The sequence below is a fragment of the Silurus meridionalis genome, chromosome 29, assembly GCF_014805685.1.
Source record: "Silurus meridionalis isolate SWU-2019-XX chromosome 29, ASM1480568v1, whole genome shotgun sequence".
Lineage (NCBI taxonomy): Eukaryota > Metazoa > Chordata > Actinopteri > Siluriformes > Siluridae > Silurus > Silurus meridionalis.
Window position 1 is genome coordinate 8,604,382 of NC_060912.1, and position 14,227 is coordinate 8,618,608.

Genomic DNA, 14,227 nt, shown 5'->3' on the forward strand with positions numbered 1-14,227 from the left:
CAAATACCGCATTTTTTTGTTTTTATTAGCACATAAGCACCACATTATTACAAAAATCTGTCACAGCACCTCAATTTCACACAAGGTTTATCAGCCTGTCATGTTTTATTTTTTGTTTTTTTTTAAACTGACCATAAAAATATAAATAAGACAGCTAATTTCCTCTCAACAGTTTCACACTAATAAATACATTGATCATTTTTATTCAAAAACATTTTGTGTGTTCAAGTATTCTTTGCATTTTAATGTCAGACCAGCTGAGTCATGCTACAACCTTCGACCATCATAACACCCTTTTGGCTTTCTGTAACGTTCATCCTGGTTCTCTGGTTTCCTCCAGGAAAAATTTTGGGTGTAATAATTTGTCCATTGATTAAGCCAAGTTTATGAATGTGCATTAATGTGTGTATAGTGTAGGATGCACTGATGTCCCATATTCCCGTGTCCTGTGAACATTCATAGTGCAAAATACAATTTCATATATTGTTCCGATGTCCATGGAGAAAAACTTCGTCTGTAGCAAATTTTCCAAAAGTTCACTCTGACGCAGCTCAACCATACACAACCACCGTCCAACTTCAGTGTTTTTACCTCAAACCACAATTTTTTTCCACACCAAGATTTTAGTAAAAAAACTGCCTTTCAGTCTAACAATTAAGTTAAACAAGAGACCCCAGATGTTTCCTGTGTCTAAGACTGGTTTATCTGACCTCAGAGTTGGTGTTCCTAGCGTTCTTAATCGAACACAATTAATATTAGTTTTTTTAATTTTTTTTTTATGAATCGTGGACAAGCAACTAGTCTGGTTTCTCTTCAGTCGGACGGAACTGGCCCTCAGGGTCCATCTGGCTGCTGTTATGCGGCTTCGTGGACGTGTGGAACAGTTTTATGAGGTCCTGATAGCGTGCGCCAACCTGGGAATAAAAGCAGGAGAAAGATTCAATTCTGTCTGGAGAATGTTAAATCAAATCTGCGGAACGGTTTGAAACTATTTTACAGAAAAGGAAAAAAAAAAAACAATAAAAATGAAAATGAACAAAAAAACAATAAAAATGAAAATGAACAAAAAAACAATAAAAATGGAAAAAAAAAAGAAAAGCCAAATAAACACAAATAAATATAAAAACCTTTTTGACAGGTTTTCCATCATAACTGAAATAAGTTGGTCAGCATTTGTTTTTTTTTTAGCTGTTTTGATGTTTTGTTTTTTTGCTGTTGTTGCATTTTTTTTTTTTATCATCTAAGCACAGCACAGACATTTAAAAAATACCAACAAACTAAAATAAAATACATTTAAAATCAAAAAGTATATATTACAAGAAACTAAATAAAATTAATAACATTTTTTATTAATTTCCAATTAAAATACATTTCAATGAAAGCCAGTGGTGGACGAAGTACACAAACAGTGTAGTTGAGTTCGAATAGAGCTACACAGTAAATATGCTCCATTTAAACTTTCACTTGAGTAAAAGTACAAAATTATTTGCCTTAAGATGTACTTAAGTATCTAAAGTACTATGATTTATTACGGCTACGTTTATCACTCAGTTTATATGAAAAGACTCTGTTACTCTTAACACAATAATCTATTAATAGAATGATATTAATGACTGAACACTGATGTCTATTCAACTGATCATGAGCCCAAAACCTTTTCAACTACTTCAAATGAAATCACACAAATGAGGTCACATGTGTTGTGTTGAGTTCGAGTCTGGAGTTTCTTCATCATTTCTTCCTCTCGAAATGTTCTGCTTGATGTTGACCTGACGCTGAACTGTATGTTGGTGATCAGTAGATACACCAAGTGCCAATGTGTGTTTTCATTCGCTCATAAATAAAAAGGAACGACTGATTTCACAAAATGTAGTAAAAAAGTAAATTATATATATGTGTGTGTGTGTGTGTGTGTGTGTGTGTGATGGATTTCTAAAAGATTTTTACTGACCTCTGTGGCCGTTTTGTTGCCCAGCTGAGCTGCAACAGATTTAAAAGTGCTGTGACAGGCTCCTCTCCACTGACATGCAGTGAGTATCACACGATCTGCCTCTCTGTAAAAACACAAACATCTACATTTAGATGTAACATAATACATACAAAAAACAGGTCACTGAATCCATCATATTGCTTAACACATATCCATCCATGATATAAAATGAACTGGTTCTATTCCTGACTCTGATTGGTCAGAAGGTGTGGATTTATCGTCTATGACTGAAGCTCTGACAGTAGCACCAGCTGACAAATTACAGGATCTGGTTAATGTGCTTGTTCATCTCAAACTATTACTTTCTCAATGAAAATAAATTTTTACGACTCTCGATGCATCACTTTTATGCAGTATGCAGTTCCTCCCCAAACTGTTCCCACAAAGTTGGATGCACACAATTGTACAATCACTATGGTCTAAGATGAAGATCTCCAAGTGTGCAATTCCAGGCTACACAGTGTTGAAGATCTCATCATAAACACATTATATAGATCAGGATTATAAATTCAGACTCCAGGTGTATTGACTTGTTCACCTGGTCCAGAGCACAACTTTCTCTCCACTTGGCATGCGTGAACAGTTTTTGGCACAAACGGGACTCTGTGACGCTTGAAAGTGGGACTGTGGATCTTCTTCTCCGCTCTGCTCGTCCATCATCTCCGTTTCTGCAAGACCATCGGTACTCTGAAAGCAAAAAAAAGGTTGAAGACGAATTCACACGACTAAGTGGCTCTTGAAAAGTTATTAACATAAAACCTTTACCTGCATGTGGCTTTGATCTTTTTCCGCCTTCTTCAGACTTTCCATCATTTGCGCACTGGGCATGTTGTCAGGCTCTACCTCGTTCTCTTCCTCGTCTTCATCATCGGAGACACTTTGCATCGTGGGGTGGAGCTGCTCATAAAACACCCAGTACTCTTCCAGCAAGTGGGCGTGGTCACGAAAGAGCAGCGCTATCTGAGCCTTCATCTGAAGGCACATATTTAAATACGAGAGATCTTTTTTAGTTTTTTTTTAACTTCCGTCCGGTGCATTTGTGCATGCGTTCGGGAGTTGACGTACCTCCTCTGAGCCTCTGTGGCTTTTCGGTAGCCCCTGCTGCAGAGTGCGCACAACCTTCCTGTAGTGCATGGAGTGCTCTCCGAAACCAAGCTCCAGCTGCCGGAGGAACCTCCGACTCCTTTCGAACGCCTGCTGCTCCTTCAGCTACAGACGAAAAAAAAACAGACCCAAAGATCAATTGATTTGAAGGTCAATCAACTATTGACGTGAAATGTTGTGGATTATCAGCGCAATTTAAGTGATTTTTGTTTTTTCTCTGACCAGGCCGCACTCTTGGGCTTGTTCTGGGTGCAGAAATGCGGCGAAGTCCCGCAGCAGCTCAGGCCAGTCGCTCAGCACGGGTCTAAGTCTCCCGAAGAGCTCCACTGCAGTCCTGCCCTCTGGGTTACGTTCAAACTCGTACAGCACGTTCAGGAAATCCTCCACCTTCCCGGGGACGGCCTGCAGAGCCTCGCACACCTGCGCGAAGCAGAACAACCACCTCATATATATACTTTATATACCTTATATACACATGTTAAGGGTGACCCTATATATGTTGAAGATTTGATGCTTCGATTAGAGGAGGCTGATTTAGCTACCAAACACACAGTCAAATCTTTGCATACGTTATGAAACGAGGATCATACTATTTTGGTCACATGGGGGGGCTCAATGTCTGATTTCACATAGAACGACCGGTTTTCTCCTAACAAGTTAATACACATGATGCTGCTGCTGCTGCTGTAAATAAAAAATGTGAACAGAAAGAAGCTTTGATCAAATGTATTTTATTAATTCAATTTATTTGATTACATTTCTTTCATTTATTACATTTTATTTAATTTGTAGCAATTTAATGGATTACTCAAATTAATCAATACAGTTGAAAAAAAGTGTATTCGATTCATTGAATGTATTCATTTTTATTGATCAAATTTTCTAAAATAATTTGTATATATTATTTAATCAAGAAGTCATTTTATTAAAAATGTTTTAAAAATGTAAACTGTTCAAATGTTGATCACAAATATTAATGCTAACAAATGCATTAATAAAAAATTACTATTATACACACACACACACACACACACACACACACACACACACACACACACACACACACTTTTAGAACTACATTCTAAAAGAATGTACAGCAAAGACTTGTGGAAAACCTCAAGATGAAAATCTTGGAATCATCATACCTTCTCTAAATACGCTTGTGCAAAGGCTACGTCTTTCACGTCTCTCAGAGGATCGTCGGGTAAATCTTCATAGAGAAGCTCTGGCTCTGGGATTATGGCTCCTAAACACAATACCACATGATGAGACATTGGGGGGTGGAAGCAGTCACATAAAAAGGGGAAGAAAACGTAAGATTCAGGGGCAACCTGTTACACCACCATCCGATTCCCCATCAGCCGAAAGTGTTTTTCCGTTCGAATCCGATGCCAGCTTGGAGAATTTGTCCGTCGTCTACTTTTCATGAAGAAATAAATAAAAAAACACCGATCAGTTCTCTCATATATTTTTTAAAAATGTCCTGTTTATTGAGCTTATATAAGGCTTGAAATCTCTGAATGGCTGCAGGACCTCACCTGAAGCTCTGACGTTACAGAAGCAGGTGACGTGATGTTTCCAATGGATCTCCACGTCTCCTCCGGTATCCCTGCGCATTCCCTCTCGTCTTCCTCTCCGTCAGTCAGCCTTTGTTCTTCTACATCTTTCACTTCCCCGTCCGTCACGGCCTCCGTGGCGTCATCTCCAGACAAGCTAGGCGCCGGGCTTCCGGAAGATTCCGACAAAGTGAGGAACGGCTCTCTGAAGTCGTCTTCTCCGCACTCGAGGTCGTCCGAGTGAACCTTCGGTGCCGTTTCATCGTTTTCTTGGACGGTGATATCTTCAAAGCTACTTGGAGGATTGACCGTATTTTTTGAAAAGTTCCCTAAAACAACATCGAGGTGCCCTGGTTCATGAACTGCGGTGGATTTTTGGCTGTGATGGAGGTTAGTGCTGTTGGTAAGAACGTAGCCTGTAGGCAGGAGAATAAATTGAGAAGATACAGATAAAGGGTTTAGATTAGGTTTCTGTCCCATGCTCAGTTTGAGAAGAGTGCCACAGCGTTGGCTCATGTTCTCGTTAACCAGCGGGGTGAAGGATGGAGGTGTCAGAAGCGTAGCACTCGGGGTAGAACAAATGAGCGGTAAAGTCACGATGACGTTTGGACCTGCTGTCGCGGGACTCTGAACCGCTCTCTGGGTTTCGAGCTTCTGTCGGTTTCTCGAATTTATAACCTTATTTTTTGCACCCACGGGTGGAGGCTTCGTGGAATTTTTAGCGGATTTAGCGCCGCGTTTGTTTTTTGGCTTCTTTGAAGCCCCAGTCTGAGCGGGAGCGTCGTTCCGGTCCGCAAACTTTGGCAAAAGAGGAGGGAGACGACTCAGAGCTTTCTCCACATCTTCGGTTGATGGTGGTGGTTTGGACTGGGGTGGAGAGCGCGAAGATGCGGCGCGCGATGCCTTTTTTCGACAGGAAGCAGCACTTGGGAGAAGTCGTGGTTTAAGGGCGAGGGAGAGGGATTCAGGAAGGTTGGGAGGGTAGCGAGTACCTGGGGAAACTGTAGGACGGAGAGGACGAGAGATCTTTTGTGGCAGAACTTTCCTCAGGATCGGAGAGCTGAAGATTGTACTTTCGGACTTCTTCGTGGATTAGTTTTAGGTTTTCCTGTAATGAATGGAAATGAAAATCATTATAGATTTTAAAGTGTGGAGGGAAGGGGGAGCTCAGTGGTTACTATGTTTGAATGGCTGTTGCATGTTGGTCTCATTTTTAGTGTGATCAAAGCTTTGAAAATATCTTAAAAAAAATTTTTTTTAATGTAGATCTAATCACGGTTAAAGTAATATTATTACCGAAAGCCAGCGAGGCATGAGGCGTGTCTCTCTTTCCACCGGGGGGCGCTGATCACTGGGACTGACTTTCTCACTGGCCAAAGGCATGGGGGGACATTTTCCTTCTAAAAAGAATCTCTGAATCAAACACACAAACACACACACACACACACACAGAGAAAAGGATGTTGACTATCGTGCGGCCGAGGAAATGAATACTCCCAGAGACATCGTGTGTTTGTGCACCTTTATGAAGTTGGGATGTGGTTTGCGACACTCCGAGCGGACGTACATTCTCAGGCAGATGAAGTTCCTCGCTGCGAGCAGGTACTGGCTGGTCAGCTTCAAAGGATTCACGGTGCCGCTTAAATGCTGGTGGCCCAAAACCACCAAACTGATGGAAGCGTAACACGAATGGACGAAGATCACTTACTGAGATCATCAACATACATATACATTTCGCTGATATACAAAACTGTACCAGACAAAACCCCACCATTTTTCTGCTGATGTAAACGGCCCTTTCTGACTGAATGGACGCACTCGGACCACAGGAAGTAGCTGTGGGTAGAGGAACACCGGCCGTGTCACCATCAACCAGGCCAGATCGGCTGGAATCTCAGACCCTGGAAAACATCATGTAAACAGTCAAAGCAACAGCACAAAATAATACAGTCAGGTCCGTTAGGTAAGGTGGCCTGGGGTGCAGTCAGCATTCACATTAAGCCCAAACGCTGTATAACATTTAAATTAATTTTGCTGTTTTTACCGATTTTTATTTATTTATTTATTTATTTATTTATTTATATTTGTGAATTAATTCATTAGCGGACCACCTGCAGTACCGCCGCTGACCCCCTAGGGGTCGCAAACCACCCGATTAAAAACCCATGACTTGTATTTTAAAAAGATAAATATATGATTTTAATTGTGGACTTTTTGAATTATTCTTAAAATCTTAAAAATGTGTTAATAGAAGACTAAGAAAAGAGGTGATACTGCAAATGAATGTAAAATACAGATTTTTTTTATTTTGTTCTTGTTCTCCATTAAATTGATATGTATAGTTGAAATGCAATAAATAGCTAATTTAAAAGGAAAAATAATTGGTTCAATAAGGTCAAGGTCAGAGCTCTATAACAAGTCTTTTCATTCAATTAGTTAAATGTTACAGCATTCTAATTCCTCCTTTACAATTGTGTGCCTTTTAACATTGTCGTAACAATTTGGGGGAAGAACCACATAAGTCTCGAAAAAGTCTGGTGTTCCAATAGTTTTGGTCTATATAGTGTATCTGAGCTCAAAAGTATAGAAAGTGAATGTGTGCTTGTTTGTTTTTTTCACCTGGGAACACTGGACAAGGGCCCTGAGAGTCCGATTTAGGAGACTGATCCAATTCGTCAAGGAGCGACAGAGCAGCCTGCAGGTTACAGGCTCTAAAGATGCTGACAAATCTAGGATTCGTGACCTGCTGTAGATGTTCTCCTTGCTGTGCGAAGAACTGCAGCTCTAACTGAGAATAAAAGCATGAATATATGAGAGAGAGAGAGAGAGAGAGAGAGAGAGAGAGAGAGAGAGTGTTTAAAATGAACACTACAGTATACTAATGTAAGTATTGCAGTGGTCATCGTATGCTAAATCTTCAAAAACTCCAATCAGGACTTTTGCTGAAAAGGTGTCTCACCAGGAACTGTCGAGCTGTGGAGGCCTCCGTCTGAAGACCTTCCACTGACCGGCTTAGCATGTTCACCTGAGTCAGGAGCTGTATATGCTGCAACACACACACACACACACACACACACACACACACACACACACACTTATTTACAATAAAAAATATATAAAAAGTCACACTTATAATCTACCAAACAATGAAAGTTGAGGTGAAAATATTACATCATGTGACTATAGGATAAAAGGAATGAAACACTTAGGGTTATGCTCAAGATCTTACAGTCCAACAACAACACCAAAAAAAAACTAGGGGTGGTCGAAAAAATCGATACTCGTCAGTATCGCGATATTTTGTTTGCCGATACTGTAGCGATTCACAAAAACACAATATCGATATAATATATTTATATATATATATATATATATATATATAATTTTATAAAAATTATATTTTAAAAAATATAATAAAAAAAAATACACATAAATAAATATAAAATAAGTGAAAAATCGAGCTCTCAAGTCGAGCACAAAAATCCGGCAATTAAAACTGTCCGTGTGGAAACATGAACCAAAAGTTTCGTTCGGTGTCCTGATGATTTACATCAGTACTTGAAAAACATTGACAAGAATATTTAGTCTTCATGCTCTTTGTTGATTACAGTATTAAAAAATGTGAAAAGTATTCATGAACGTTTATACACAAATTTTGTATTCTCCTCATTTTAACAGCAACTATGTACATGAACAAAACAATCTTACATCTCGGTTCTTAAAATTTTCCATTTCATTATGTATTATGTAAATCCACTCCTCAACTGTAGGTGGTTTGGGTTTTAACCATTTCTTTATTACTTTTTTACTGGCTGCCAAAAAAATAAACATCACTTTATTATTTTTATTATTCCATCCATCGAGGAAATATCAGTGAAATACAATGATTCACCATTGGAAAATATTTTTTGGACACTTCTGCTAATGACATATTTCCTAGTAAAGTTTCGGATGTAAAATCTATATCTGCTGACCTGTTGCATATGCTGCTGGAGGCGGAGCCTCTGGGTGGGGCTTATGTAGAAAGAGGCGGAGTTAGTGGGGCGTTTAGGAGGAATGGCGACTCCTTTACTCTCTAACAGAGCCTTGCGCTTGCGGATAGCATCCAGCTGCTCCTTTACTGTGCGGTAACGCTGATTCAGAATGTCTGCCAGAGGGTCCTCATACCTACACACACACACACACACACACACACACACACACACACACACCAGAACTTGTTTCATCAGTCGAAAAAACGTTTCATATTTCTGGTATTTCTTTTTTTTTTTCTCCTCAACCTACCCACCCACAACTTTTTTTACACTCTCATGAAATTCTAATAGACATTAATTACAGGCTTATGGATCATGATCTCATCATCTATCATTAGTATTTTGGTTTTTAATTATGTCCGGTCATGACTTAAAGCGAATACATTTTTTCTTCTTTTTTTTTTTTTTATTCTTACTGAATTGTTTCCAGAATACTTGGTGGCTCATGCTGGAGATTGTCTTCTTCCTCTTTTTCCTCTTCCTCCTCATGGCCTTCCTCATCCTGGCCCCCTAAATCATCCTGAAACTATAAAACAGGAACTCTGCGTTTAATTGAAGACGCAGGGACAAAAGCAGAATGTTCAAATACTTAAATATTTAAATCTCTTACAGCATCAAACAGCTCCTCCATCAGGTCGTTCACTTCCCTTTCTGGAGTGAAGAAGATAAATGACAGTTTACATAAGATTTATTATATATATATATATATATATATATATATATAGACACAACACACTAACAAAGGTCTAACAAAGGTCAACTATTAAAAAAAAAAAATCATTTTATTTAATTAATTTAATTAAGTACTTAATTTAATCAATATAAGAAAAAAAGTCTATTGCATTCATTTAATTTATTCGATTTCATTTTTTCTAAAATATTGTTGTATATAATATTTAATAACGCAGGCATTTTAAATACAATAGCATTTTAAGTTTTGCATTTCCATTGCAAAAACCGAGGTACGTAGTGAACCGTGAATTTTGTGTACCGTTACACCCCTAATATATATATATATATATATATATATATATATATATATATATATATATATATATATATATATATATATATATATATATATATGATTATGTAATTACTCACTGGTGATGCGTACGGCCTTGTCGTTGCGGTAATCCTCCACATCTGGCTCATCGATATCAGCCAGGAAGTTATACTCCGGATCGTCCTCGTCGTCACCCTCCTCTAATCAGAGATTTTCAGAGAAGGTTATTGGGTATGTTTATTTATAATATCACAAAAAAAATATCAGCCATTAGTGACTTCAGTCCTAACTGAGGTAAAAGTGAGTGAGCACCTTCGTTCTCCATGTCAGAGTTCATCAGTCCCTGCAGCCAATGTGTCCACTCCCTGTCCTCGGGGGCGGAGCCAAACTCATACATATCTGGAGTGATGTCAGGAGCCCGAAGCTCCGCCTCTAAACGGTTCAGGGGCACGTTTCTAAGCGGCCGCTTGGAACGAGTGCGGAAAGCCATCAGACTTTCTTCACCTTCTTCTCCGTTACTGGTGAGAGACTGAGAGAAAGAAACAGAGATGTAAAGGAAAAAGAGAGTGAGAGTGAAAAATGAAGGAGGGAGGGAAAAAGAGGGATACATGTCTCATACCCATACTAATCCCTACTGTGTGTAGCAGATCTACCTGGTAAGAGTCCATGCAGTCAGAACCAATAGCCAGCTCCTCATCTACAGCATGGAGTTTCTCCATAAAGCTGCACTCAGTCAGGGGTCGAGGAGGCTCCAGGCCCTGGGGGGGTGGAGGGGGGCCCATGGGCACGACGGCCACCCGCACGTGCTGTGGCCTGCGTGAGCTCTAACGATGGGGAAAAAGTCTAATTATTCTGCTATTAGAAAAATCCAATCATACATGACTCCAATATGACATTTAATGGACTATTATATGACTGTGTGTGTGTGTGTGTGTGTGTGTGTGTGTCAGACTTACCTGTCTGGGGCTGCAGCTGTTTTCTTGATCATATTCGTAGGATCTGTTGAGGCTTAGTCGTGTGCCACGTGGTGATGATGCTGTACTCTCCAAATCGCTTTCCAGAAGTGTCTACACACACACACACACACACACACACACTTTAGTTCAATATACTGTATGTATGCATCAAGTGTGTTTACTTATTACAATAATTCCATTTTACTTCCTCTGCCGTCTCGTCCTCCTCCTCTTCGTCAGGGTGATACTCTTCATCAGACGAGTCCTCCTCCTCTAAAGGAATGTCCACAAACTGAGGAGCCTTAAAAAAAAAAAAAAAAAAAAAAGGGTTTGGAATGACCTTAGACATGTGTTCACTATGACCTCCAGAACAGGTGTGTTTTAGCTCATTATTTATTCACCTTCAATTTGTTTGGTTTCTTGATCGGGGAAATGTTCCAGGTAGGAATGACCTGCGAAATGGAAAAAATGTATAGTCTTAGAAAACGAAACACGTTAAAGGCGAACACTGTAGGAAAGATTTCCTCATATCATACACAGGTTTATAAAACGTTAAAATTCCCCAAAAGATATCAAAATTAAAGATCGCAATATATGTAGCTTTTGTATTTTTTCAAGTTTATACATCAATACCCTGAATTAGTGTTTTATAAAGTTATAATAAGCAAAATATATATATTTTTTTTATTCAATAAATCGGTAAAAAAAAAAAAATAATAATAAATTTAATTCTTATACATTTAATTTTAAAATAAATTGTTTATTAAATCGTTAGTCACAGCCCTAAAATCCACACAAAATCTGCAAATGGGAAGAAATTAATCAGAAAGGTAGAAAAAAATATTAGAAATATGTATCTTTGAAAATTATATTTAAAAAAAATAATTTTAACACCACAAACTGCACCATTAATAAAATAAATTTTCATATTCCAGGATTTTCCGGGTATGGTGCTAATCCAGTAAAAATGCTAACTCGTTAAAAAAACCCTGCCTTCAGCTTCAAAAACACGTGACTGAGGAACGAAAAATATCTATTTGAAGGAGACAAAAAGGTGAACGCACCACTCCTTTCTCCACCACCTCCTTCAGTTTAGAGCGAGTCATCTTAGGCTCCTGCAGGAGTAAAAAAACGAAAGGCACAAATAAACAGGAGCAGTGATCAGGTCCGATCCAGAACCACTGACACGGTCCCTGAGCCTCGGATACTCACGAACACGGGAACGGGCTCAGTCTCGTTGATGGCAGCTTTCATCATCGCTACGACGTGCTCGTTGGTAATCACCTCCTGCAACACAGTAAAACATCTTGATATACCAGGTGGGTACTTTGTAACGTAATAAAACGTAAATGAACACTCCACACTCACGTGTAAAATACTGCGCACGTTCGCCGAGGTCAGGTTATGCTGCCGAGACTTGTTCTCCAGCTCCCTGTCCAGCTCTTGATCGATCTCCACCTCGGGCCTAAGCTCATCCTCCTCCTCTTCGTCCTCTCGTCCCTGCAAATAGGGATGCAAAATTCTGGGAACTTTTAAAACTGGAAACTTACCATTGGAATGAATGGGAATAAACTGTGAATTTACCAAATTGCAGGTTGTCTTATAACTTAAATGTAGTTTTGCAGGATAATTTTGGGTTCAAACAACAAAAATGTCCAAGTTTTCACCTAAATTACATAAATGTTACATACATTTATGTTTAAAACTTGTTGTGTGTTAACTTATGACCAAACAAATAGTTTATATTAATGTTTTAATATGATACATTTCCACAAATCCTGTAAATTCCCATTCATTTCTAGAAATTCCTGCCAATTTTTCAACTTGGAATATGTCCAAAAATTTCCCATGAAAAGTTTCCAGAAATTTTGCACACACTAAAATCCGCCTCTTTGCAACCCTACCTGTGACCCTGGTTCACTCATCTCTCTCTTCCTCTTCACTCCTCCTTTCGCTTTGCCGCTTTGCCGCGAGCCGCTTTTCTCGTTATCTAAAAGAGCGGGAAAAATCTTAATGAATTATTACTGATCTGTTCATCAAAGGAATCACATGCAGCTATAAAAATGTTTATTTTTAGAATCCTGAAGACGATTCTTTTCCCACGACAGCGATTCCTGAAGTGTTTTATTCCTCTTACAAAACAGAATTGTTGCTATAGTTAGTATATATATATAAATATATATAAAAATAAAAAAATCTGCATGGTTGTAACGACTGTCGCTCATACGAATGAACATGACTTGCGTCCACACTGATTTCAGTCTACCAAAACGTAGCTTTTTGAAATTCTGACCAATCAGAGTCAAGAAAACAACAGAGCTGCAATGTGAATCATGTTTAAAAAAAAAAAAAAAAACTAAGGAAAACAAATAAGACACTGAACAACTGACCGAATGTGATGATAAGCCTCTTCTCTGCATCATCGTCTGATGACACACCAGGCGGCGCTTCTGTGAAAGAGACATGAGTTTATGGACTATAAGGTTTTACAGTAGTACAGTCTACACGGCTTGTTGCTATGGTGATATATATATATATATATATTATTTACAAAAAAGGAGTCAAAATCTCCTGATCCTGAGCTTGCATTTTCAATTATAGTGAATGTATATGATTTAATACAGAGATCAGTGAAACGTGTAACCCCGGGGCAACAATTACTCTAAATGTAAAAATTTCAATTGCTGTATTTGCTATTAGTCCTCTATATTTTGTACATCAATGTAAAAGAAACCATTCTAGGAAAAGGGAGAGAAAGAGAGAGGGAGGTAGGGGAGAGAGAGAGAGAGAGAGAGAGAGAGAGAGAGAGAGATGTAATGGATTGTATGGGGTACAGAGAGAGAGAGAGAGAGAGAGAGAGAGAGAGATGTAATGGGTTTTTTGAGGAGTGTGTGTGTGTGTGTGTGTGTGTGTGTGTGTCAGCACCTTCCCTCGCTCCTGCTGGTCTCGGACCCTCCTGGTACTCAGTCTCAGCACTCGGATCTTCTCTGGATGGAGATGAAGCCCCACTCGGGGTTCTTGTTCTCTCCTCCTGCTCCCCGCTTTGGTGGCTCCTAGCTCGGGATCCTGCGCTTCTGCCATCGCTGACTTTGCGCCTGAATGACGGATTCATGTCCACGTCACCTCTGCATGCTTCAGGAGCTCGGAGCTCCGCTGCACCTCCACAACCTGCGGGTTTCCTTCCTCACTGACCGGAAATATAAAAGTGTACACAAGCTTCAGAAACTGTTAGCTTAGCCACCACAGAAGCGTTAGCCAGCTCTAGTGTCTTATTTAAATAACACATTTAATAACCTCATATTTTATAAATTACTACTGGAAATCAAACTCTATTTACTGTTTGTTTATTATTATATTATTATTTATTCTAGACACTTTCATTATACCCGCCAGTTAGATACAGAGTGCTACACAGGAGGGCGGGGCCATAATAAAACGTCACATCCGGTTAACGGCATCCGGTTCAGGCTGCAGTTTAAAGACGATCATTTTATTGATTTATTTTGTTTATTTATTAACCAATTCATTTGTTTATCTGTTTATGTGTTTACCTACGTACTTAAAATATTGTTTGTTTGTTT

General features: G+C 39.0%; 1 protein-coding gene across 1 annotated transcript; it reads right to left on the minus strand.

Annotated features, from left to right (window-relative positions):
• Window positions 1–6: 6 nt before the first annotated feature.
• Window positions 7–14,081, minus strand: gon4la (gon-4 like a). The gene is given in 30 exon segments (XM_046843908.1): window positions 7–914; window positions 1,952–2,054; window positions 2,529–2,677; window positions 2,756–2,962; window positions 3,056–3,199; window positions 3,317–3,514; window positions 4,240–4,340; window positions 4,426–4,510; window positions 4,633–5,718; window positions 5,720–5,758; window positions 5,947–6,063; window positions 6,172–6,319; window positions 6,422–6,551; window positions 7,270–7,438; window positions 7,610–7,696; window positions 8,625–8,817; window positions 9,101–9,210; window positions 9,295–9,335; window positions 9,789–9,890; window positions 10,003–10,219; window positions 10,344–10,514; window positions 10,647–10,757; window positions 10,852–10,947; window positions 11,048–11,098; window positions 11,711–11,761; window positions 11,859–11,933; window positions 12,015–12,146; window positions 12,551–12,636; window positions 13,037–13,096; window positions 13,572–14,081. Coding segments are annotated over 30 exon segments (4,563 nt in total). The 5' UTR covers window positions 13,759–14,081; the 3' UTR covers window positions 7–797.
• Between the last annotated feature and the right edge of the window lie 146 nt (window positions 14,082–14,227).